Genomic DNA, 25,243 nt, shown 5'->3' on the forward strand with positions numbered 1-25,243 from the left:
ATGAATGCTACTTAATTATTTTTAAGGTTACAAGAGAACTCTGACAGGATATAGGCTTTATAGAGCAGCCTTTGCAGAAATTTCTACCAAACTTACCACAAGTCTGCCCTACTACTAGAACTGTACCACCATTAACGCCGACCAGCTTCAAATCGCTGATTAAGACACAAATCTCAATATTACTACTAAAACAGCAAGTGTCAGAAATAATAGCCGTTATAAGCATGTACGATTTCAGCTGCAGAATGGAGAAAAAAGAACTTTTATGGTGCCTTGCCAATAACATTGGTCTCTGGGGAACCATCAAAACTGAGGATGCCTTTCTCTAAAGCAGTCACTGATGGCCTAGGAGCAGAGAATACACAGCTATGCATGAAAATTACAGCAGGCCATTTCAAACACGTTGCAGATTCTCAGCGAAGGCTGCGTAAGACAGGTCTGTGTGTCTGTCTGAAAGAGTCTACGTGTAGGAGGGGAATTCCAAAGTAAGTAAAGAGGGCACAAAAGGGAAAGTTATAGAAAAATCAGAGAATATTAGAGAGGAGAGATTGGATAAAAAGAAGGCAAGGCAAAGAAAGGAACAAAGGAGAGAGGTTTATAGAAGTACCCAAACTTTGAACCTCTAACGGCCACAGACAGAAACTCCTGACCTAAACAGATTTAGAAAAACGCCTCTGTCCAGACAGTGAAGCTCAACCGATTAGGTCCATACCCAGGTAAAAAATGATTACAGAAGAGCAGGGGCCATTGCTGGCCTTCACTTCATGCAAAGCTAATGCTGCATGCAAGTGCTATGCAAATTCTTAACTCTGTTCCCAGAAGGAAAACCAGAGAAAGCCAGCACACAGCGGGTCCCTTCACTCCTTTTTGAGGAACAGGAGAGGAAATCTCCTTTTGCAGTGGGCTGGAGTAGGCTTTTGGAAACTGTTAAAGACTGCAAGGAGGAGGAAAGACAAAGGTGCATGATACCACAATCCAAGCAGAAAAGGCAGCAGAGAAAGAAGATGTGGAAAGAGCAGCTCAGGAGAGGGATCCAGCACGTGCTCTTCCTGGGAGCTGGAACGACTATGAAGCAGAAGTCAAGTGCAACCACTCTTCATGCAACCCCTTGGGTAGCACAACAGCCAGGACTGGGCTCTGGCAAGTAATGTAGTCAGTGATTTACAACCTAAAATCAGAGTCCTAACAGAAAAATAACAGCCTGTCAGTGTAAGTGATGGTGCTTGCAGAGGCCTGCCAGCCTCTCGGAGCAGCCGCTTACAGCGACCGCTGGCAAGGAAAAGGAATGGCCAGCCTGGGCAATGGGCTCTTCGGGCGGGAGGGAGGGCCAGGGGGGCTCCTGGTTTGCTTTGGGGATGGTGGGATTCTCTGGTTTACAAGTCCTGGACATCCCCCAGAGCAGGAGGCTCAGACACCTGACGGGCGCTTTCCGGATCAGTAGCACCTGGTACCCTAATGGAAGGAACACAGTTACTGCTAAAAACTGGAACATTGGCAAAAAAGTTGGCGAACGCTGTGAGCACAGGTGAAGGAGGCAGCTCGGAGCCAACTGATTAAAAACCAGGATCAACTTTCAGCTTTAAAAGGGGCCCAAACAAGAAGCTCACACCTAAGTCACATGCCAAGATGCTTGGAAATCAGTATCTCCTTGCACTAGAGAAAAAGGCTTTGCCAACAGAAGAGGCATTTCTAGAAGGAACCTCCTTTGGACTGGCTTTCTCCACCCGCTTGCCATGAAGCACACATGAGGGATGGCTCTGAGGAGCAGTTCTGGCCCTGCGGCGCGATCCCAGGTTTGCTCAGTTGCTACAAAGAGCAGCCATGGTTTGAAAGGATGCAGGTGCATAGAGTAACAGCAGCAACGGGCCCCCGCAGAAAGGATTTAAACAGCCAACAGCACACCTTAAATGCCCAATTCTGAATATTTGGGGGGCAGCCAAGAATTTGCAAGCCACTCACGGGCTGAAACGCCTTCATATACAAAGCTTATGCGCAAGAAAACCCAAAAGACGACATTCGGCAGAGCTGACCCCGGCTAACCCCCCGGTGAGCCCTCCCCGGGACCCGCGCAGCAAACCCCGCGCTGCGGCGGCCACGGAAGCGCCACAGTACCACCTGGTGGCGACCCCCCCGCTGCAGCCGGAGCCGGGACGGGCCCCCGATTCCCTCCGCCGGCTCACAGGAGCCTCTGATGGGCGGCGGACCCCCACACCACCCCCGGAATTCGCTCCCGTACACCGAGAGGGACCGCCAGAAGCTCTGGGTTTAAACCCCCCCCGTTTGTCAGAGGCGCAGAGAAACGACTTTCGCAGGAGAATGGCCACAAGCCCGCGTGCAGAACAGTCTCCACAGCACCGCACCGTTTCCTTTAAGTGCATCTATCCAGATGCAAGAGAAGATGCAAGAGAAAGATTTTATTTTTTTTAGTAAGACAAGACAGAATGTACAGACTGATGAATTACGACAGCCGCAGAAGACTCAACATTATCCTACCCACCAGCATCAAAACCAGAGAAGTTTCAGAGTCCAGGTGCCAGCAACTGGGATTTCAGACTCTTGGAAGCGGTAATTTAACATTCACATCTTTTGTTATTGCAGAATTGTTTGGACAGGCGAAACCGCAGTTGCAGAGACCCACAATTTCCAGGCAGACATTACTCAGCCTACGTCGCTGAAGAGCAGAGCGTAGCCCAAATAGGTAAAAGAGAGAGGAAACAGCGATTACTGAGGGTGAAGAAAACAGCGCAAACAATACAGCCGTAGATAAAAAAATTGTCAGTTGTCTCCCAACTTTAGAGCAGACCAGCTACAGAAACATGTTTGGACAATTGCCAGCGTGCTAAATAGCAGCTATGGGGCTTTCTGTTGTACCCCATTAGCTTCCAGGAGATGGTGGATTGCTGCCAGACTAAATGCATTAGGAGAGCAGAGAAGGGGGATGGGAGAATGCAGAGCCACAAGAGGGGAAAAAGTGAGAAACTGTAATGAAAAAGAGGAACGAGATGTGTATAGAAGAGGCTCAATCAAGGAGTGTGAGCAAAGAAGAAAGAGATGGGAAGAAGAGGAAAAGGGGAATTCAAACGGTGGGAAAGTTGAGTAATATTGCAAGAAAAGGCAGAGAAATAGGACTGAAAGGTGAACCGGAAAGTTGAGGGAGGTGATTGACCAGGAAGACATGCGATTTGTGCAGGTGAGCAAGGAGACCCCCAGCATCCCTGTTAAACTAGCCCTTCTTTTTTGGGGTTCCTTCCTCCTCCACTCGCCTGGGAAGGCAGAACCCAAATACAGTACAACCGCCCTTTCCCTCTGACCAGAGATCCAGCTTCCTCCACTACCTTACCCCATCTCTCTGCAAACGTCTAAGCCTCCCCAGGCTCAGCCTCTCGAGGCAGGCTTCCTCGTCAACACCACTCCCAAACTCATCGTGAGTCTCCGGTCAGCGGCTGCTCAGCCTGAGCCTCTCTGCCACAACCTACTGCCCAAGTCACTGCTCAGCCTCGCTTCATCCCCCCCGCACCTCGACTGCCAATTCTGCCAAAGGCAAGACTTCTCTGCAGGCAGAAGACCACAAGTTTTTGCCTTGGACGTAAAGCCCTGAGCCAGTCCACTTCACTCAGGTTCCTACGCCAGAAGGAGAACGCCTTTGGATCCCCTTCCAACCCAAGCGGATGCCTCCAATGGACAATGCTTCACAGAGTTTTTCTACAGAAACTCATCCTGTCATACCCAATCATTCTCCCACTCTGCAGGAGCTGTCCTCTTACAGCCTAAAACAATTTTCAAAAGCTTCATTTATTTACAGGTTAAAATTAAAAAAAAAAAAAAACAAACACAAAAAAAGTGAGCCCCTTCCACATTTTCTCCACAACTCATGTTTCCCAGCACCTGAAAGTCTGAATCACACAGAATCACTAAGGTTGGAAAAGACCTGTAAGATCATCAAGTCCAACCGTCACCCCAACCCCACCATGCCCACTAACCCATGTCCCGCAGTGCCACTTCCACACGTTCCTTGAACACCTCCAGTGATGGTGACTCTACCACCTCCCTGGGCAGCCTCTTCCAGTGCTTCACCACTCTCTCAGGAAAGACATTTTTCCTAATATCCAGCAGCCTGAACCTCCCCTGGTGCAACTTGAGGCCATTTCCTCTTGTCTGGTACCAGTATGTTCTACTTGGAAGGAAGAGAATGTTAAAATACAGCAGCGTTGCCTGATACCATTGTGCAACGGATAAATTACAGAACAGAGGCAGAGACCTGTCTTACCGGAGTTTGGCTGTGTTATTTTAATGGAAGCGAAGTAAGCATCGTGGCTCTTATCAGTGGTTGAGCAGGAGGCAACAAGCTTGAGCTCAGGAATGAACTTTATCTGGTGGCACCAGTTCCCAAGGAGCACCTGCCAAAGAGGAAAGATTTCACTTAATGACACTGTGGTTTAAGCCTCGATGTGTTCTCCTGCAAACGCCTTGCTTTTAGGGGAAGAGATGGGGTGGGGGGGTCCATTTAGTCTAGCCCACTGTTTCTGCTTCTTCAGAAAAGAAAGAGTCCAGAGGAACACAGATGGTAAAATATAAGTCTGAGGGGCAGCAGAAAAAGAGGAGGGAGTGGAGGGCACTGGCCACAGAAGGAGGAGAAAAGAGAAACACACAGAAAGCCAAAGGAGAATGGAGAAGAGAGTATTTCTGTGCATAAGAGTGGTTCAGGATAAACAGAAGACTGAGCGCACATCATTTGCACCGAATAAAGGCCATGAGAGCGTCTTAACTGCAACAGGAGCAGTAACATCCCCGCAGAGGGACTCCCCTCTCCCCAGTCCTGTGAGCAAAGGTTACGTGAAGACGCATTAGCCATCTGGGGCAGCGCGAGTGCTGCGTACAGCCGAGTGCTGGAGAGGGCTCACCCCGACGTCACGGCTCTTCGGAGAGCTGGCCCTAGCGGGGTGCGGACAGCAGAGTTGCTCCCAGAGCGCAGTCCCCTGCTCCCGGTGACACGGAAGGCGCAGGAGCAGCGAAGGGCGATTCCCAGTTTGATATAAGAAGGTAGGAGGAAGGAGAGAAGTAGGAGTGCCACTGATCCACTGGTATTAATATTTATATTACGCCAGTAGCTTATGAGCAATAAAATATTCAACAACAATTTTATACGCAAGATTCACTGCCTGTTTGAGATACACAGCCACAACGACAGTTTGCTGCACTGCCTTACAAGACAAGGCTCTGAGGTCTTCCCTGTAAAGTACAGAGTTCTTGAAGAGATGTGTCAGGTCTCCTGGCAGGAGACAAATGCATTGCCTGAAGACCTGGAAGAGAGTTACAAATGGTTGAAAAATATATCTAAAATGGCAGAAGTAAAGTGATGTTTAATTGTCTCCATACCATTTAGTAGTGAGAATGAAAAAAATAAAACGTAAAAAGGCCTTACTACTTGCAAAACATGAATGAGCAGTGAGTGGGAGCCTGAATTAATCCATGAGTAACAAATTAGAGATTACTTGGAATTTGCCACTATGACTACACTGCAACATGGTCAGTGCAGAGCTCAGTCCACACCAACTGAAAGCAAAAGTTCCCACCCCCAGTGCTGAGCAGAATCATCTCTAAGAGTTAGGAGCAGAGCCCAGAAACAGTGAGCATTATTTTACACCCCAGGGAATGCAACCGGAGCTCACGAGCCCTGTTTTTTTCCCCTCTCAGGGACCCCCTTCACGAACGGGAGGCACAGACGTCTGATCCAAAGTCCTGTTGTAAAGAAGTCATTCGCTCGTTTGGAGAAGCATCCCACCAGTAATCCAAGGCCGTGTCACAGCTGTCCCATTCAAAGAGGCAAAAGATCCCGTCACATTTGTTGTCACCAATATCAAAGAATTTGGTGCCAGGTCTGCAGAGAGAGATCCCATGACACAGGGCTAACGGCACGCTGATGGCACCGTGGCTTCACACGCTTTAACGTAAGGCATCCGCAGCCATTCTGACAGTGATTCACAGGCACGCACAGTATTAGACACACTGGTAACATCCTCAAACACAAAAATCAAAAGCCAAAGGCAAAGTTCCTTCGACTTCCAAGGCAAAGACACTGTGCACAGCCCCAGAACAGGTAGTAATTTTTGTAAATATTTACCAACAGTTTCATCAGCAGATCCTATCTCCAGCAAGCCGACATCGCTCAGACCCACATTTCTGATGTAGTCCCTGACTCATCTAGCCAAGAGAAGAAACTGGTTGTTCTCAGCGTTCAGGCAAAAGGGTGCTGCCAGCTGCCCCCCCGAGCTCCACGGCCGCCCTAAGTGACAGACGGGCTTCCCCGCGCCTCTGCTCTCGGATGAACTCCGCCCCGAACGAGTGGCAAGTCAAATGTTTTTCACCCACAATAACCTTCACAGAAAAACAAACAGTTCAAGAAAAACTTTGCAAACAGTGTTAGCTTGAAGGTCACTAATGACAAAATGGAGAGAAACAGGAATCAAGGGTCTAACCGCACCTCTCCAGAATTCAACCTCGATTCGTTACCTTGTGCTCAGCCTAGACAGCTGGCTGAGCAGGCAGTAATTTGAGCTGAGACTAGATGCTTCTGTTTAAGCAGACCCTCCTGGGAAATTAATGAGAAATACTCCTTTTCTTTTCCCTCTCACACATCCTAAAAAGTCTTCAGGAGAGCAGTGGCAATACAAAGGAAAAGCATTCTTGCAGACTTCTTCAACCACAAATCCATACACGCTTCCATCACCTCGTGACACTGCTCCTGCCTTTGCCTTCTCAGCACCCAGATGTGCTAACTTGGAAGTCACCTGGAGGGGTTTCGCTCCATGGGCTCTCTCTGGACAGAGAGGAGCGAGTTGCAAGGCAAAGGACGAAAATGGGAGTGGGATGGAGTAGGAGAGGGGACATTGTGCTTTGATGAAGAAGCAAACATACACAAGAAATTCATCGTATTTCACCTCACTGAACACCTCCGCAATCGCCAAAGAATCAGAACCACTTGTCTTTTGAATCATAGAATCAAGAATGGCAGTCGAAGACACCTCAGAGCAGGGGGGATCTAATCCCACGCCTGGGAGTGGAGTCAGGATCCTTATCTTTGTGCTAAACGTTTGTCGAACTTTTGCACTCTCCTTCGAAAGTCATGTCCTACTACTGCCCTGCCTTTAGTATTAAACTGGAAAAAAATTCTTTGTCTAATATGGACGTTAATTCCAGGAGTTTGTTTCACCTCAGACATGGCCAGACTTTTCTTTGCAACAGCCTCTTATGCATACAAAGACTTAAGTCTCTCCCCCCAAGCTCAGTGTAGTCTTCTCTCTAGGTTAGATTAACCGCAGTTCTTTTAATCTTCCTAAATAGGCCATTTTACCTTTGTAAATCTAAAACCCGTGAAGGAGAATAGCTGTCATATCTTATATCCTGGTTTGCCTTTGTAACAGGCACAATCTACTAAATTCATGGTTTTACATACAATAGCCAAACCAGGCTGATTAAACCCAAAAGAGAACCCATTTAAAGGAGTCATTTATCACCAGATCTATTACTTTATAGTAGACATTGTCCTTAAACGAGGGACTGGTTTATTAAGCCAATTTCATCAGGGAGGATGCTCATGTTTGCTGTTTGATGAAAATACGAATGCTTAAGTAGTAGACATTTTTCATGGCAGCACAGAACAACCATTTAAGTGGAGGACAAATAGAAGCAGCTCTTAATGCAGGATTGCGCCTCAAAAATACCTTACAGGGGGATTACTTTCTTGGGCGTTTTGGAGAGCAGGTGTGATTTGCTTTCCAGCACAGCATCCTTGCTTCTGAATTTGGGTAGCAGATACTCCAGATACTTTTCCTGCAAGACATTTGCACAGTATCAAAGGGAGAGCAGAATTAATTATCTGAGGTTCTGTGCTGTTGACAGAGAAAGAACTACGGAAGATAGCTATGAAAATAAACACTGCCCTCCCACCAGTAACAAATTATGTTCGATTTCTTTCCTTTTTTTTTTTTAATAAATCAGGAAATTACTTTTACAACTGCTACTCCTTAGCCCTCATCTTTCATCTCAGAGGACAGTGTCATTACCCAGGCTATGAAGCATCACGGTCTATGTCAGTCTTCATAACATGTCATCAATGTCTTTATTGTCAGTATTATCTATAATTTCTTTCATTGCCATTCAGAACTCATTCAAACCTGTGAAAACAAGCATTGCAAATTGATACCTAGACTCAACAAGATAATTCATAGCTGACAAAAAAACCCGTAAAGATGGCATGCTGTAATAGCGTCGTATCAAAGGTGAACCCAAAAAGAACCCTGCAGCACATTTCTACAGGTTCCAAATCAACAAATGCATTTATTGGAAGCCTAAATGGTGCGGTTCATAGCCATTATGCACCCAGACAGGTACGGTATGCAGCTATTTTAAGATTGGCCATTTATACATGCTGCTTTCCAGTTTGCACATGTATCTGCAATGATTTTGCACACAGAACAAGCCACTGCATAACTCTGAAGTATTAAAATTGTGTTGTGAATACCACTCACTAATCAAAACTTTCCTAAATCGATCAAAAGGGAATTGTAGGTTGCAGCTGTTATCTTGCCTTACTATTAGAAATCTCTAGCCTGAATGTTATTGCCTTTAAATATTGAATGTTTGAAGGAGGAAGTGAAGGTACATTTTTCATAAGAAGTGTATCATAAATTAGGAGCTGAGGAAACTCTTTTCATCAAATATTTTGAGAGATGTTTCCCAGCCAGTTTGTTGTTTACTGTAAGTGATCATAAATAATATCTTCCACTTGTTGGGCACAGGAGATCTCTCTGAAAGGCAGTCTTTGACCTCTGCCTGAAAACCTCCTAGGCTGAAAACCAGTATGATTCAAGGATGGACTGCATGGGGCTTTTACGGCACACAGACTCTCATAATTCTGTCCCGCAGAAATGGAGGAAGAGTTGCAGTACAGCAAATACAGTGGGACACTCTTACAAGGTTCCTATTTCTGACACACTACCTATAGCTAAAGAAATGGCTCCTGCTTGAAAACCTTTACCATCCAAGGTAGCCAAGCGAACATCTCCTGCTAGTGTAAGCACACTGTGAAGAGAACAGCACCCCGAGACCAGAGCTAACTGAGAGACATTCGGGCTAACACAAGTGTTAAACCCCAATTTTGATAATGCTTTATGACAAGTTCCAACCCACCCTTAGCAGCGCAGGTTTCAATTCACAGCTGTGGTGCAGCTAAGAGGAAATCACCCGGATGGAGAGGGCATCGAGCCCCGTGGGCACGGCTGACCCAGCTGGCTCTCCAGCCCCACTGCTGCAGCGGCCGGGGCACGGTGGACTCGGGGGGCTCCTTTGCCCCGAGAGCAACCGGGTGGAACCAGTGAAGCCTCCGAACAGTTCGCTCAGCACCCAAAACAAAACTTCCTCTGCAGAAGGATTACGTAAACATGGATGTTTCCTGCTCGGAGCAGTTTCAAAGGTAGGGACAACTGTGCACACGTACGTCTGATCAAAGAGCACAGCAGGAAGCTTCTAGTACGGAAGAAAACTTTTCTCCCCACCTCAAAGGGCCCCAAGAGCATCCCCCCTTCTGTAGATTTGGCTGGCAGGGCTTACACCATCTACTCATTTAAATATATTTATGTGAACTTCTAACTATTTATTCATCCATTTAAAAAACAAAGCAATATAAAACACCCAATGCAGTGATCAAGAGTTTCAAAGAATCTTCAAAGCAATGAGTGGCCTATTGCAGCTGTTTCATTGAGCCCATCCAAACCATGTTTTAACAGAGCTAGAGAAAGCAGGGGGTTTTTTTGTTGGGTTTTTTTTTTTTTTTTTTTTTTTTGCTTTCTATTCACCTGCATCACGGCTGCTCATTCCCCTTGTGCTGTTTTTGAAGACTAAGAGATCATTAAGCAAGAGCAGCCCATATCTATCCTGAAATTTCAAGTGAATGAAAGTAACCTACAAACATGCTCGCCATGACAATGCCTTGACGGCAGCTCACACCCGAGCTGGTTTAAGATTAGCCAGCTCAGGTAATACTATCAGGGTAGCCATGGCAGTACCGAGCCCTACACATGCTAATCACCCACGCGCTTAACCTCCTGACTTGAACTCACATTAATAATACAGCAGTAAGAAGGAAGATCTCTCATTCCTTTATTACATATGAGGAAACTGAGAGCTCTTAAGCTCTTCATATCCAAGTATTTAATAAGGATCTACTGTGACTGGGACGTCTAGGGAGGTTCAGAAAGACCAGCCTTATCGGAAAAAGAAGGAAACCAGCTGCCACCAGCAGTTCTTTGTGTCCCATCTTTTGGTGCTGCGTCAGAGCAAGACGGTTGTCACTTCTTGCAGTGCTACTCACTCTTGTAGCAACACGTTTCACCCGCTCCCCCCTCCCCTGTGCATCCACTGGCCACGGGGAGACAGCCCCCGGGGTGACTGCTCCACCTCCCTACCTTTGCGTGGGGCTGCTGCGGAGCTTCGCCATCATCTTGACAGCCACTGTCACAGACCTCCCCATTCTCCTCCTCATTCTCCCAGAAAGCCCTTCTTCGAGAGAAAAGCTGAGATGAAATTCGGGTTTGTACTCAGGTTCTGAAAATGGACCCACATCCACTCTCCCCTCATTGTAACCTCACCTGCTCATCACTTCATAAATATCAATCTGCGGATCTTTGAATATGTTGAGATTTATATCCATGCTGTCCCGTGAGATTTGATGCCTCCTGAATGTCCATTCATCCTTATGCATCCCCTGGGGACAAAATCAGAGTCAGAGCCCTATGACAAGATTGACAGACAACCATTTTACAAAATTATTTTCAAGAGGAAAATGTCTGCAAAACATGTCTCAGACTTAAAAATAATGACACCACCAGTTCGTCTTTCCTACAGTTCTGACAGGTCAGCCAAAGATATTTTTTATATATATATATATATATACCCACACACAGGTATATTACATATTTTTCTATATTATTTTAATATTATATTTATTGTCCTATTATTTAAATATTTATATATTGTTTTAATAAATATTTATACATATAATTATATATCAATATGTTAAATATATATCTATGTTATTTAAAGGCCACAGTTCAAAAAACCAGCCAGCTGTGTTGAAAAAGAGAGAAGATTAATTTTTACAGAAAGTGGCCTTTGCCTCTTCAAAGCTGGGATTGCCTTCTGGGAACTTTCTTTTTGGTCTTAGAAAATTTCAAGAGTTAAGTTTAGCTTTGTTCCTTCTCTATTAAAGAGAAAAGAAAACCACCCATTTTCTTGGAAGATACAGATTGTGTCTTAATGACAGTGTAAGTACGCATATCCTCAGAAATTCCGCTTTCTCCCAGGTAGTCTGATCCTTCAGTTTAACAGGTATTACTCAAAAACGAAACCCCCTTTGTTTTCCATTTCTTTGGATGGACTTTGCCTGTATCAGAACTAGCTCCTTTTCTGCAGTACTGCTACCTAAGCACATATTCCTCGTCCAGTAGTTGTGCACCCATTATTCCTTTTCGGCCATAGAATATTGCACTTTTCCTTCCTTTCCTTAAGCGCTCTCTCACATCAGACTCCTTTCAAGTGTTATCCGTACCGTTTCACGGCACAATTTTATTCTTATGCATTTGTCTTATTCCTTTATAACTGCAACCTTCTCTAATTTCAACTTCCATACTTTTCATGTTCTCCAGTCACATTTATTTAACACCCTTCCTTCCTCTGGTTTCAGGCCCATTAATTATCCAAATGCACTTTCTGTGAGGAACTGACAGTCACAGAGAAAACCTCAGCCTGGGAGATCTTGCTTACCAACAGTTTATTCAGGTCTCCTTTCAGCAAAACCACGGTGTGCACTTTTGCTCCCTGCGTTCTAAGCATCACCAGCTACAGTACTGCCTACTCTCCTCCAAACTGCTTGCAATTTCGTATTCCAGTTAACCAGAAGTGGATCTGCAATGACTTCGTCTCTCCTTGCTTTCTCTGCATTAAAAGATCAGTAAAGCTAACAAAGCGCAGGCGCCCTGACACACATTCCTTTTTCTCTGCCAGTAACCTGGGCTGTTTGCAGCCCCTGCACTAGGAGCCCATACTTTAGGTCCATATTATTATCCCTTCTATTTCTTGCACTAGCATAGAAACTGAGAGGCGTGCTCTGCGTTACCACCAGGCTAGCTTGAAATCCATGGTACAGTCCTCATTAGGTTTACACACTGACCTGCAAAAAACATCTTTCTCTTGTGAGAAGTAGATTCCAGCCTTATCCTTGGAAGGATGTTCTAAGAAAGAAAAACTCCCACTCCTGAAGGACACGCACGTTCCTGTGAACAGACATTCAACTAGACAGACTACGAGATGACCGAGTGCTCAAGCAGCCACATTAAATATTGATATGATACAACAGCAAGTAAGGTTTTGGCCTTTATTTGAAGGCTTTTAACAGTTACAGTAAGAATTGTCATTGCAAACCAGGAATTTTTTAAAAATTGAACAATAAAAGTTAAAAAAAACATCCACAAGTCCACCTGCAAGTAAGACATGTCGGTACAGAAAGGAGATGTGAGCTTTTGCTTCTTCCATTCTGTTCATTTTTCAAATATCTGATAAAACTAAGATACTAAGAAAGGTTGGATGCTATCGGAATTGTTCTGGCAGGTGAGCATTTAATATTTAACAGCATATACTGTACCAGTGTAACAGAGTAGCTATGTTAAGTCTATGGGTTTGAGTTGGGCTTGTTGTTGCCATTTTCTTCCCAAAAAGGACGTTAAAACCAGATTATGCCAAGATATCTATAATATAGTCATAAGTTGACTACATGAGTTTGTCCCCATTCTATTTATAACTCATCTTGGTAGCAAAGAAGTGATGTAAGCAACTGGAAGTCTTAGCAGCATTTGACTTACAAGACTGCGGTTTCCATTTAGTTTTATAATACATGTCCACACATTCAACAGTCTCACAAGGCGTGCCAGCAGTACTTCTGACTCATCATTCTCTTAGCATAAAAAGGGTATTTGCCTGCTTTGCTAACAGAGATCAAAATCAGCCTAACGCAATCCATCTGATGACCTGGGGGCTTCACAGTTCCACACATGCAATCCTGTTAAAGCGAGACTTGAAGCGACCAGGTCCCAGTGTGCAACCGGACTGCAAAGAGCAGACACCCAAGAAGTCCTCTTCAAATTCGGCCACGTGCTATCGCCATCTTTTGCTTTGAGTTGCTGGAATAACGGAGTATTTAGAGTCGAAAAAATATGCTTCCGACCTCAAAGCACGTAAGTAACGGTAAAGAAGATTTTATGTGCATCAAAACCCCCCTTCTACATCTGCACTTCTGTACGCCAACACCAGTAGGCAATGCCAGCAGTGCCTATTCTTCAGAAGAAGGCACCCATAGAGTGCTTCAGGGGCAGGGAGGGTGTTCTCCAGCATGACAGAGAAGCCCTGCAGGGAACACTTCCAATTTCAAGGTTAGATACATCCCATAAGCACTTCTCTGAAGATGCTGATCTACGCACACATCTGTGACAGTAACATTTAAGTTCATCCATGAAACACACTTCGAATGAAACAAATCAACTAAGTTCACAGGCAATCTGCTCACCGAGACTGCTGACAGATGCAGTTAACATCTTATTTGTTTATAACTAATAACCAGTGGTGTAGCAATTTTAAAACACTTTAAACACACTTAAAGTCATGCAACAGCACTCCTGCTACACAGGCCTGTTCTCACACCATTAGAAGGAGGAGGCCAAGAATACACTCAACATTTCATCCACTTGTGGGAGGGGAAAAAAGGAAAAAAACAACCCAAAACTCAAGCAACGGTTTCCCCCAGCACACTCCAAGGAAAGTTCCAACATTCCTGCTACTCAAGTTAGCAATGACTATAACTAGGACTGGAGAAGGAAAGCTGATATTCCAGGTCCTGCAAGCTTCATCACGAACACTATCATGAACTTCAGCTTTGTCTAATCGTATCTGAAAGCATGAGAGACTCCAGTAGACATGACACTCTTGAAATACAGAACTTTATTTAGAAACTGCTTAAAATAGAAAAACCCTGTCAAGAAAAATCCAAGTCAAATACGGTTTCTCAGTAAAATGGAGTTTTAGGGCAACAAAAGTCTAAAAGGCCACAAGAGAAATAGCACCACTGCAATTTTAAACAATGGCTAGATACTTGCATTTTTGGCATTCACTGAATTTGGGTTTTTCTCTGAATTTCACAAAGATTCATGCACTACACAACAATTACCGTAAAATGCTCTCCTACACACATTTTAGGACAAGCTACCACCAGAAACGAATGAATACAAGCACAACAGGACTGATCAATCTCAGTAGTGAAGGGGGATCAGAAGTCTTGCAGGATCTTGCCAAACACAACAGTAATGAGGGGCATGATAGCAAAAAAGGACAGTTAAGGAAAGTACTTTAAATATTAATATTTAAGTTAGTTTCAGTACTGTATTTTCTGCAATAACATTAGCTCTGTTAGCCAGCATCTTTCAGTTTTTACCCCAGAAGACTACTGAACTGGCAAGTATTATTATTAGATATGCCCTGGTTTGAAAGGGGAAAAAAAAAGAAAAAAGGGACAGAAAAATCATCATCCTCATGTGCTCAATTCACTTTCATTCTAAGATAGTTGCACAGTGCAAGTCCTGTTACAACTATTGGATTTGATCAGCATTCCTTGGGAAGGGAAAGAGAAAAGAACCAGTGAGAGACCAAAAAGTATACCAACAAAAATAAAAAGAAACAGGACAAAGAGAAACAAGAGCCAGGAAGGAAAATTACTTCTGAAGAACATTTTTAGGCAGTAAGACTGGATGCCCTTTGCTTTTTTTTGTCGTTTTGTTTTTCTTACAGAAAACACAGTACATTTTGGCAAAGTCATTAGCCACAATGCCATAGAAAAAGGCTTTAGCACTCTTCAAGGTAATTTATGTGTCTCAGCTGTTCATACTCCCTCTAATCTTGTGACAGGCAACGTTAAGGCCCATTTCATCGAGAACTAATCACTTAGTAAGCAGCTTTACATAGGAATGGAATTTTGTTTTAATAGCCCCTTTTGAGCACTTGCTGACAAAGTGAGATTGCCATGCAAGGCCTCTCAGACAGCAGTGAATGGAGTTAAACAAGCGTCTACCCCAATATGAAGCACATAAAATCTCCTGTCACATTACTTCAATTTGGCATATGGAAGCATATTTTAAATACTCTTAAGGCATTTTATTATAATTTCTGTGCTGCAATTTCACATTAACTCAATCTTTCTGTGAGTCAGAGTCTTTAATTTCTCTACTACACAGCACCTTAGATACAAAAAGAGTCTTCCCACAAACCAGTGTTTTACCAGCAAACCATTCTGCAACAAGTTCCAAATATTCAGCCTCTTGCTCCCTAAATATACCACCTAGATGTGAATACTGCTCTGCTACAAAGTGAGAAAGAGCTCCTAACTCAAACCCACTGTAAAAAGTGAAACTTCCGCAAAGTGCACTTTAAGAAGAGGTACTTTTTTGCTTATGAAAAGAAACCAGTGAGTCCTCTAAGAATAAAGTGGAGTATTTTACAGTTAAGCACATGATCTGGGGCAAAGAATTCTGATGTTGCTGCTCTGCTGGTACAGTATGTGGTCTGTTAATACTCTTCTTGTTCCTCCTGCGGTGCTCCTTCGTCAGGTATCACAAAGCCTTCCTGAAGGGGAATAAAACAAGTGCTTTAATGAAAATCTGAGTCAAACCAGTTCCTGGCTACTCTGTATGCTCCTTCCGCCCCCCACTCCCCGCTTTTACTTAGGATAGATATCCTTAAGTCACCATTTACAGTGTCAAGATATATTACCAGAAGAGTTATTTTCCTCATCTTTGATCTATTTGTTACATACTCTTCATGAAAGGCTAACCTTGTTTGCTGCCTGACTATAATTATGTTATCTGTTCCTTTATTACAGGAAAAAGCTAGGCCATAAACCTAAAGAAAAAAAAAAAAAAAACACCACCAAGTAGAAATAGAGGAAGCCCTGGAAAGCAAACCAGCTTCCAATTACAAGGGGAGGGAGGAACTATGCAATACAATTTATACCAGATTACTTACATCTGTGGCATAAAGAATCTCCACAATCCTCTGCAACACTGGATCGTTCTCCCCTTCATTCTCCTGGCAGATCAATTCAATGTTCCTCAATTTGCCAAAGTAGAAGTCTCTCTCCTTCTCCAGATCTTCAACAGTAAGTTTCAATACATTGATCTGCCAAAGGGCATCAATAATAATTTATCCACCAAAGACAGAATTCAGTAGTATCTACTCAAAAGGCAGGGTCCCCAGAGTTCACGGAAGGGTGTTAATATGCAAAGCACTTCAGAAGTAACCAAGATGGGGGGAAGGGGGACTGTGAGAGGAGGAAAAGGTCTATTTCTCAAATTGTAGGATTATTGCCACAACAAACACCCAGTCCAACACATGCAATACCACCTGGAAATTCTAAAGGCTTATTACATGAAATAGGTAAAGCGCTAAGTGCCTGCAGTTTTCTTTGCTAACACATTCTTTCAAGACAACTCTCACGCTGATGGCGGTTTTAGTTGTACTACATTCAGTATTTCAGTGAAGTAGCAGCTGCTCATAGCTCAGTTGGAATGCTGTGATAGCTGCAACACAGCTGTGGAAATACTTAAAAACAATGCTATGTGTGATATGACACATACTAGGTTTAAATGTCTGGGTACTCGTGTACTGCAGAAGGCGTTTCGCTCCTATCAGGAGAACAAGCCCATTATAATGAAGGCTTCTAATTAAGTGATTTTAAATGACCTTACTAGATTCAGATAACTTTCTTCCATCTACCCGACTCCGTCATTTCACACTATTAGAAAAAAAAACCGCACATAAATCTGTAAAGCACAGGTCAGTACACAGGGCCATTTTGGTCAACACACCTGCTCAATCAATCCTGCCGATTCATCATCTCCGGCAGCCTTTTTGACCATTCCAGTACCAGCTTTTGGAGCTGCTGCGGTCCTCTGCGTAACAATGGGCCTCTGTGGGGCTGCAAGATTAATTCAGTGTTAGTTCCTCTCAGAGCATCTTTCTTCCTCCCATAAAGGTACTATCCCCCTTCCAAACATGCTTAGGCACGTTAAGAGTTTGAAGATATGTTCCTTCCTTCTTCTTGACTCCATGTGACATGTCCATCTTTTTTGGCACGTGGTGGCACCAATCCTTGCCATTTTCTCTTTTAGAGAAGATTGTTCTTTCTGTAGCGTCCAGATAACTGGGTACTACAGGATGACTGAGCGTTTGAAGCCTAGCATCTCTGAAACAAGATGCAAAATACTATAACTTCATACACTGATTTTAAATAGCAACCCAGTCTTACTTTCCCCAGAGCTTTTCAATGATCTAGATAACCTTTTAACAATTTTCTCTACCTGCACTGCTAGAACTGAGAGATTTCTTGGGTTTGTTCACAACTGGAGCAACAAGGTTTGGTGCTACTGTCTCTTGGCCTTGTCGAGCAGCAACAGGATCATACTCCTTCCCATCATAGTTTGCATCAAAAAATTTTTTGAACCACTGAACAAATTCAAAGTTGTCCTGAAATTTTCCTTTCACTAGTTTGTCCACAGGAATTATCTGGAAGGGAAAAAAAAAGTCAAACTCATGTTAAAGGTAAAGAACCTCTCTCTCTTTATATTTTAAAGTTTTAAAATTAGTGCACTCAGAAGATATGCAAATGTAATTCTTTTTGTCCAGTCCAGAGAAAATCCTCCTTGAACATAACTGTATGTCAAACAGCAGGGTTTTTGCTAATAACTGGAATTAAAAATAAATCATGCTTTCACTGTGAGGGTCCAAATAATTTTAATAATTCTGCAGCAAGGTTTCTGCTACACCAAGTTTCAACACAAAATTTCTCTCTGTAAATTTGCAGCTGGTTCATCCAGCACTAGCTTTCATGAATCTGAACTGCTGACCAATTTCATAGACACACAAAACTGCTACGAGATCTAAACAGCACCTTTTCAGTAGATTACAATTACAGTTTCTCTGGAATGAGGAGTATAACTGAAGATTATTAAAAAGATGTGGCAAATCATGAAGTCTTGTCTGTAGGCCACGAGCTGAGAGTCCATGACCCGGCAGGGGCCAGGAGCCATTGCCATTATGTGACCACTAGGCATTTGAAAGCATGGCTGGCTGCCTAGTTCCAGACATGCTGCACAAGCTACCTCCCCCAAGCAGAAGACTGGTTAAGTGTGTGTTGAAGCCAACACAGAATGAGATGCTGTGCTGGTTTTGGCTGGGATGGAGTTAACCTTCTTTGTAGTAGGTGGTATGGGGCTGTGTTTTGGATTTGTGATGAAAACAGCCTTGATAACACAGGGATGTTTTCGTTACTGCTGAGCAGTGCTTACATAGAGCCAAGGCCTTTTCTGCTCCTCACACCACCCCACCAGCGAGGAGGCTGGGGCTGCACAAGAAGTTGGGAGGGGACACAGATGGGACAGCTGACCCCAACTGACCAAAGGGACATCCCAGATCATATGACGTCATGCTCAGCAATAAAACTGGGGGAAAGAAGCAGCAAGGGGGGAATTCAGAGTTACAGCATTTGTCTTCCCAAGTAACCGTTACAGGTGATGGAGCCCTGCTTTCCTGGAGACGGCTGAACACCTGCCTGCCAATGGGAAGTGGTGAATGAATTCCTTGGTTTGCTTTGCTTGCATGCGCAGCATTTGCTTCACCTGTTAAAACTGTTCTTACCTCAACTCACAAGTTTTCTCACTTTTACCCTTCCAATTCTCTTCCCCCCCATCCTGCTGCAGAGGGGAGTGAGCGAGCAGCTGTGTGGGGCTTAGTCGCTGTCTGGGGTTAAACCATGACCCAGCCAAAAACAGAACGGATGCCTTCTTAAAAGACAGGAAAAAGCATTAACAGAGAAGTGTTCTGTATCATACCAAACATGCTGTCAGTAAGTATTACCTAGATAAATCACCCTTCCATAAGCATAACTATCATTTGAGCTGAAGAAGTTTTTTCGCAGATCTCATTTTCGCTAGCTTAAAATTACACACACTTGTGAAGAGGAATTTGAAATCTTTAGGACTACCGCACCAGTAGATTATGGGAATATACCTGGTACAAAGATGGTTCAAACAGGAAGCTCAAGTAAACCTTACCTCATAGAAATGTCAATATTACTCTGTGCTACATAAGCTACACCGAATTAAAATGGAAAAATTAATCTCATCATTGAGAGATGGAAACCTAACCTTAGCTATAGTAAAGCAGATATTGTCCTAAACCAAGTGAGGACCCCAATGCAAACCAAAACCAAAAGTTTTGAGGTTTACAAACCAAAAGCAAACTCTGTTCCCACATTTTTTCAGCTCTAAACTTGAAAGTGCATTCCATCTACTTTGGTATTAAGAGCACAGAGAATCAGTTAAAACCCAGCTTACTTTGTCAACACCCATTCGTTTAAAACCTGCTTGTAGAACCTTGAAGTTTTGAATGTACTCATGTTCCAATTTTGCTTGAAACTTCACTTTCTTGAGTGCTACGGAACCTGGGAAGAGCATGTCCATAAACTGACAGTATGCAGCACCTGCCAAAAGAGAAAGAATACAAATCCTAGGGTGAATCAAGTCAGCTCACCAGCCTACGTAAGTGACTTTTCAGTCAGATCAGCAAACTGACCTGACTCATTCCTCAGCTGCACAACCCCTTAAAGGCAACAAAAGCAAGAAAACAGGAACCTTCAGTCTCCTGTTTTGGTGCAGCATGGCCATAAATAAGCTTAAGCGAGCTGCAGAACCAAACTTTTGGTCTCATGACTTGAACTCTTATGAACAAGAGCAATCCTGCCTCCACAATTCCAAGAGAAAAGAAAAATCCAGTGAGTAATTTGACTTTCCTTTCTTCACGGATATCAGTACAGATCCAAGATGTTACGTGTGTTCAACAGGCATGTAAGCTACTCTTATCAACTCTAACAGAACTGAACTAGAAAAATAATTATTCTAAAGTTATATTTAATCATTATTAATACAGTGATACATTTACTTACTACCTTTGAGGGCACCTTGAATTATAAGAGGCCAAATTAAGCTGGATTATATTTAAATCAAGCCTTAATCAAAGAACTGAATTGAGACAGTGTTTCTTTCTATTCTTTTTAAATCTTTCATGTCCTTCAATTCAGCTCTTACTGTAATAAGAGCAAAAGAGGGATTCAGTTCAGCCACAGACAGTAGACAACCACCTCCAAAAAAATTAGCTTTTGTAGAACATACACACCTGTTGAAAAAAAGATATTTTAAATCTATATCCTCACTCTGCAGTGATGATACGCAACTGTGCGCCACTGAAAATACAAGCACAACATTCTGAGCATTATTCCCCCCAGGAATATCAATGGAGAGTAATGGGAACCTTAACTTAAAACATCAAACAGCTACATGACAAGCTTTGGTGAGATATCTAGAGGCCCAGAAGTAATACATCACGGTGTTGCCCTAAACTAGCCTATACATCTCAACCGCAGGTAACAGAGTCCTATATTGTTCACTTTCTGTCAAGATGTTTCGCAGATCTTTGGGGCTCTCACTTTCACCTACTACTAGAAGATTGCTGCTCACCCACTGCTGCAAATAAAAAAATCTTGCTGTTTGATCTCCACCGCCTTTCAGCTCACTTGCTGAAGAACTCCAATGCCCAACTCAAAAAATAGATGACTCGCCAGAAATCAGGGTTTTGCTAAGTATTGGTAGTCTGAGCGATAAGCATGACAAAAAAAAAAGAGAGAGAGATCACCGCGTAAGCCAAAGGTCATGTTTTGTGCATTTATGCAACCTCAAACTGCTGCTGTCACTACTGCCCTTGCCAAAGGTAGCAAAGCAAGCTTGGAAACTCCAGTTTTCACATGATCGTGACAGACAGTGAAAGCCGCTTCCATACCTGCAGAGGCACGAAGTGTTTTTGCAGACAAAGGAAAGGGACATTACTCAGCACACGCCACATCAACAGCTCTCAGTCTTTTCCTGAAAACAGGTGAGCTGAAATTCTGCAGAGCCAGTATTAATTATCCTCACTTCTCGGAGACAGAGCTCTCGCAGCATTCAAGACTCACACCAATTCTAAGCAAAACTTCTCAGCTTCCTCAACGCTGCACGCGACAGGTTTTAACCTGCCTATCTGAAAGCAGACAATGTCTATCATTTCCCTTACTTCTGTGGTTGTAGATCTTTAGTTCCTTCACCCTTACAGTTTTTCCCCATCATCTCACTAGCCAAAAGCCACTACAAATACCTGTCCTATGTCCATTTTAAGTCCCCTACTTCTCTGTAATCTTTGTCAATGTTTCTTCCACAGCCTGTACTGACAGTCCCAAACTTATTTTAAATTTATTCCTTCTTTTGTTCCATCTCCAATTTCCACATCTCTCATTCTGTGAGCAACACCTTATCTCAAACTCACGCTGTGAGCTGCACTTCCACTTTTCACCAAGTCCCTTTCGCCTGCCCGTGGCAGTTATCCAAATCACCGTCTTTTACCTAGGCCGCATTTTTAGCCTTGGGTTTTATTCAGCTCTTACTCCAGACTATTATTTTTTATTTGTTTCTACAAGCCTCCTCCCACACACACACTCCTCCCTATGATGACACTCGACTCCATTTCGGTACCACAATCACTTCCCCTTTTCTGCCTACAACTCTATCCAAGATTCAGCTTTGCTAAAGTCAGCTCAAGCCAAAGTAAGCTGGGGTGACACAGACCGACGAGCTCCTTTACCATAAGGGGTTGTAAAGTCCTGAAAGTAAAGCCGAAAGTCACCAGCATGCCTTCCTCACACTGCACCTTCTGCCCAACCGGAATCTTTAGGCACCTCCCAAATCTCCTAGTAGTTCTCTTCCATAAGAAATCACATTTGTTTATGCTAGTTACTACACTTGTAAGACTTACTCTATCCATCAAGACTAAATGCTTAATTCCTCTGTGGAAAACACCCTCTCCTAAGAGTCTTTTCTCCACACTAACCCCCATTCCTTCTTATTGCATCTATGCTGCAGTGAGTCAGAAGAATACGCCTTTTCATTATGCTTACATTATTAACAACCACTTCAATAAAACTCTAACCACAACCTGATTATAACATTGACCATGAATCTGTTCAAACCAGGAATTTAGCCAACAGCATGGCTATAGAGGGCCAGCGCAGGCATTCACATAGTGCAGTTGTACCTCTACGGAGCTAGGGTGCATATCCAGCTTGGGATTCCCCCCCCCGCTGAGCCCCCTCACCTGAGCACAGCTGTTCAATCTTTGTCAGCGTCAGTTGCAGAGACTCATTGATCCACGCGAGCATGTCATGTCGACTCAAGTTATCGCTGGTCACTGAAGTAGAATACACATTAACTGCCATTTTCTGAAAGACAGAACCAAAGGCGTAAGTACCACGAACGGTAATGCCACTGGTTTTCATCGCTTCTGTCAAGACGGGCTCACTAGGCTGCGGCCGAGGCGCTTCCTTTTGAGCCTTCATGACACAACAGCCAAGCGCAACACGATGCACAGGAAACGCGATGATCTGCTGCTAGCAGCCGGCAGGACCTCGTTTCGTCACGACTGTAAAGGACACGGTTTCGTGCTTTCTGAGGGAAAATTAACACCACGGCACTCACGTGGGAACTCGGATGAAAGGAATCACAGCTGCGGCAAGTTATTCATCCCTCGCGTCCACGCCAACCGAGCACGGCCGGAATACTTCCTGGTCGACCACGGTGTCTCTCCGGGCAGAAATACCAGGCGGCCGGCCCCCGCCCAGCCCCGCCGGCACAAAGCGGAGCCGCCGCGCTCGCCGCCCGGCCGCAGAGCCCCGCTGCAGCTGCCGCCGGGCAGGGCCGGCCGCGCCGCACGCCCCCGCCGCGGGTGGGGCACGGCCCACGGCCCGCGCCCCCCACCACCGCCGCCGCGCCCGGCCCCCGCCCGCCACAGCGGGCGCTCCGCCGCCGCCGCCTCCCGCCGGGGCCCCGCGGCGCCCCGCGCCCGCGGAGGGGCGCGCCCGGGGCAGGCGCGGCCCGGCCCTGCAGGCCTCACGCCGGTCCCCTCACAGCCCGCCGGGCGCCAGCCCGCCCCGCCCGGCCGCTCCCCGGGCCCGGGCGCGCCTCCCCGCCCGCCCGCCCGCCGCCCGCGGCCCCGCCGCCGCCTCAGCGCCGCGGCCCGGCCCGTTACCTGCCCCGCTCTCGCCCCGTCTCCTCCGCGTTCAAACCGGCCCCGCCCGCCTGCCCGGGACCACGTCACTCGCACGCTGCGCGCTCGCGTCACGCGTACGTCACGACGGGTGCTGCGAGCGCCGCTCGCCGGCGCGGGGCCGAGCAAGCCGCGCGGGGAGAGGGGGCATGCGTTGCTAGGGGCGGGGAAACCCGCCGCGTTGCTATGGCGCGGCTCCGCCCACCCCGCCCGCGGGCTCGCCGGCGATTGGCGGTGGCGCTAGCCCCGCCCAGATTCATGGGATCCCGCGTGCCGGCGGCGCCTCTGGCGGCTGCGGCCCGAGGACTCGCGGTGGCGCCGGGGCCGCCTCAGGCCGCACCGGGCCCGTCCCCTCCCCGTCCCCTCCCCGCAGCCCGGCCGGGCCCGGCTGCCCCGCGGCCGTGCGTCTGGTTGCCCTGGGGTCACCTCAAGGGGCAGCGGGGAAGCGGCAGGCCGGCTCCCCTCCTGTGAAGCGCGTTCCTCTGCGGAGCCCTTCTTCTTCCCAATTTTCTGTCAAATTTTTATCAAGCAAGGACAGCCCGCTCATACAGAAATACTGATTTTTAATTAGACGGCGATAAATGGTAAACTGTTGACATGGATCCCCTTTCCTTCCCACAGGAAAATCGGTAAAACTGCGTGGACAAGGCACAGTCCCGAGTTTTCGCGCTCCCGATACAAAAAGCACGTGGCGTGTGTTCAGCAAAACGATACACTGCTTTTATTTTTAAAAGATTGTATAAAAACCCGCAAGACTTTCAACATCAAAAATCCTTAACCTAAAAAAATAGCACCAGGGAGAGTTAGAAACCTTTACAAAGTATTAAAAAGGCATTTCTGAAATCTACCTCTCCTTCAATTTTTATAAACACGTAATAAAAGGCAGCTCTTACAGGGAAAAGTATGTCAGGGAAGACTTGTCTACTACAAACCTTATCAACTAAGCTTAATGCCAAGACAATTCTCATTCCTCTTTTGTCTTTGTTTACTTTCCCCGAGTCCTTTTTTTTTTTTCCTCTTTATTTTCCTTTTGATCCGGTAGGAAAGGATGCGCGAGCTGGGGGGTGAAATGAGAGATGCCATGGAGCGGAGGTTACGCGTTAGCCCAGTTTGGAAAAATAAAGACCCTCAGAGGATCCCAAGGCAGAGGACGCCCGTCACCCCCGCGTTGGGCTCCGCGCGGGGACTGCGGCTGCGGCTGGGCGGAGGAATTAGTGTCGTGACTTGGCTCCAGGCTGGGCACAAGCATCGGAGGCTGGCGAGGGGTCCAAAACCAGCTGGCACAGCGGTGGCGATGCCAGGCTCCCCGCACACCTCCAGCACCCGCAGAACCCACCCCGCCACCTTCCCAGCCAGCGGCTGGTGACAAAGGTTGCAAGAGGGTGCTACTTCTCCCCGAGCACTTGCCGAGCGCTGCGGGTGCCAGCAGTGACACCGAGGAGACAGCTTGGCTTTCTCCAGCGTTTTCTTAACTAAGGCTTGCGGTTCGAACGCGCGTCACTGGAGAACAAACCCCTATGGGAAGACTGCGAAGAGTAACCTCCGGGCAGGAGCAAGGGAAAAGCCTGTAAACCACCTAAAACCACCTGGGCTTCCATTCCTGCCCATCCCCGAGTGCAGCCGCGGGTGGGAGACCCAGAGAAGGTGGTCCCCAGGGCCTGGGGATGGGTGCAGGGTGGAAAGCTGCATGCAAGAGTGGAAAATGGGAGGCTCCCTCCTCCAGGGAGGCTGCCGTCCTCCACCGCCCGTGAGGGGGGTGCAAGGGGGTCCCCGCGTGTCAGAGAGGTAGAAGGAGCCGGGAGAGAAGCTCTCATTTCCCACTGATGCTGTACAACACCCCGTGAGACGGCCTGGCATCGGGCAGAGGGATGGCCCAGCACAAAACCACACTTTGCACATGCCTAATTTTGAGAAGGCACCCCAGGGCTCTGCCAGACCCAGGCGACAGTTTGTAGTGAACATCAGA

General features: G+C 45.8%; 1 protein-coding gene across 2 annotated transcripts; it reads right to left on the reverse strand.

Moving 5' to 3' along the window:
* Positions 1-12,416: 12,416 nt before the first annotated feature.
* On the reverse strand, positions 12,417-23,292 carry MAPRE1 (microtubule associated protein RP/EB family member 1). Of its 2 annotated transcripts, none has more exons than XM_059827171.1 (7): positions 23,260-23,292; positions 22,330-22,453; positions 19,488-19,633; positions 17,454-17,658; positions 16,962-17,071; positions 16,120-16,272; positions 12,417-15,720 (listed from the first exon to the last, which is right to left on the reverse strand). In XM_059827171.1, the coding sequence occupies exons 2-7, from the start codon at positions 22,448-22,450 to the stop codon at positions 15,664-15,666; spliced, it is 792 nt and encodes a 263-aa protein (XP_059683154.1). In that variant the 5' UTR covers positions 22,451-22,453; positions 23,260-23,292; the 3' UTR covers positions 12,417-15,663. The 2 variants fall into 2 exon arrangements, with proteins under 2 accessions (XP_059683154.1, XP_059683155.1); XM_059827172.1 differs by lacking the exon at positions 23,260-23,292 and adding an exon at positions 22,710-22,733.
* Between the last annotated feature and the right edge of the window lie 1,951 nt (positions 23,293-25,243).

Source organism: Gavia stellata, chromosome 20 (assembly GCF_030936135.1).
Source record: "Gavia stellata isolate bGavSte3 chromosome 20, bGavSte3.hap2, whole genome shotgun sequence".
Taxonomy (NCBI): domain Eukaryota; kingdom Metazoa; phylum Chordata; class Aves; order Gaviiformes; family Gaviidae; genus Gavia; species Gavia stellata.

Bases quoted from the DNA above. Each gene is read 5' to 3' on its own strand.
- MAPRE1 (XM_059827171.1), bottom strand. From the start codon at position 22,450: ATGGCAGTTAATGTGTATTCTACTTCAGTGACCAGCGATAACTTGAGT. The intron at 19,634-22,329 runs GTGAGGGGGCTC...CTCTTTTGGCAG, and splicing joins GATTGAACAGCTGTGCTCAG to GTGCTGCATACTGTCAGTTT. The intron at 16,273-16,961 runs GTGTGTTGACCA...GCCCTTTGGCAG, and splicing joins CGGCAGGATTGATTGAGCAG to ATCAATGTATTGAAACTTAC.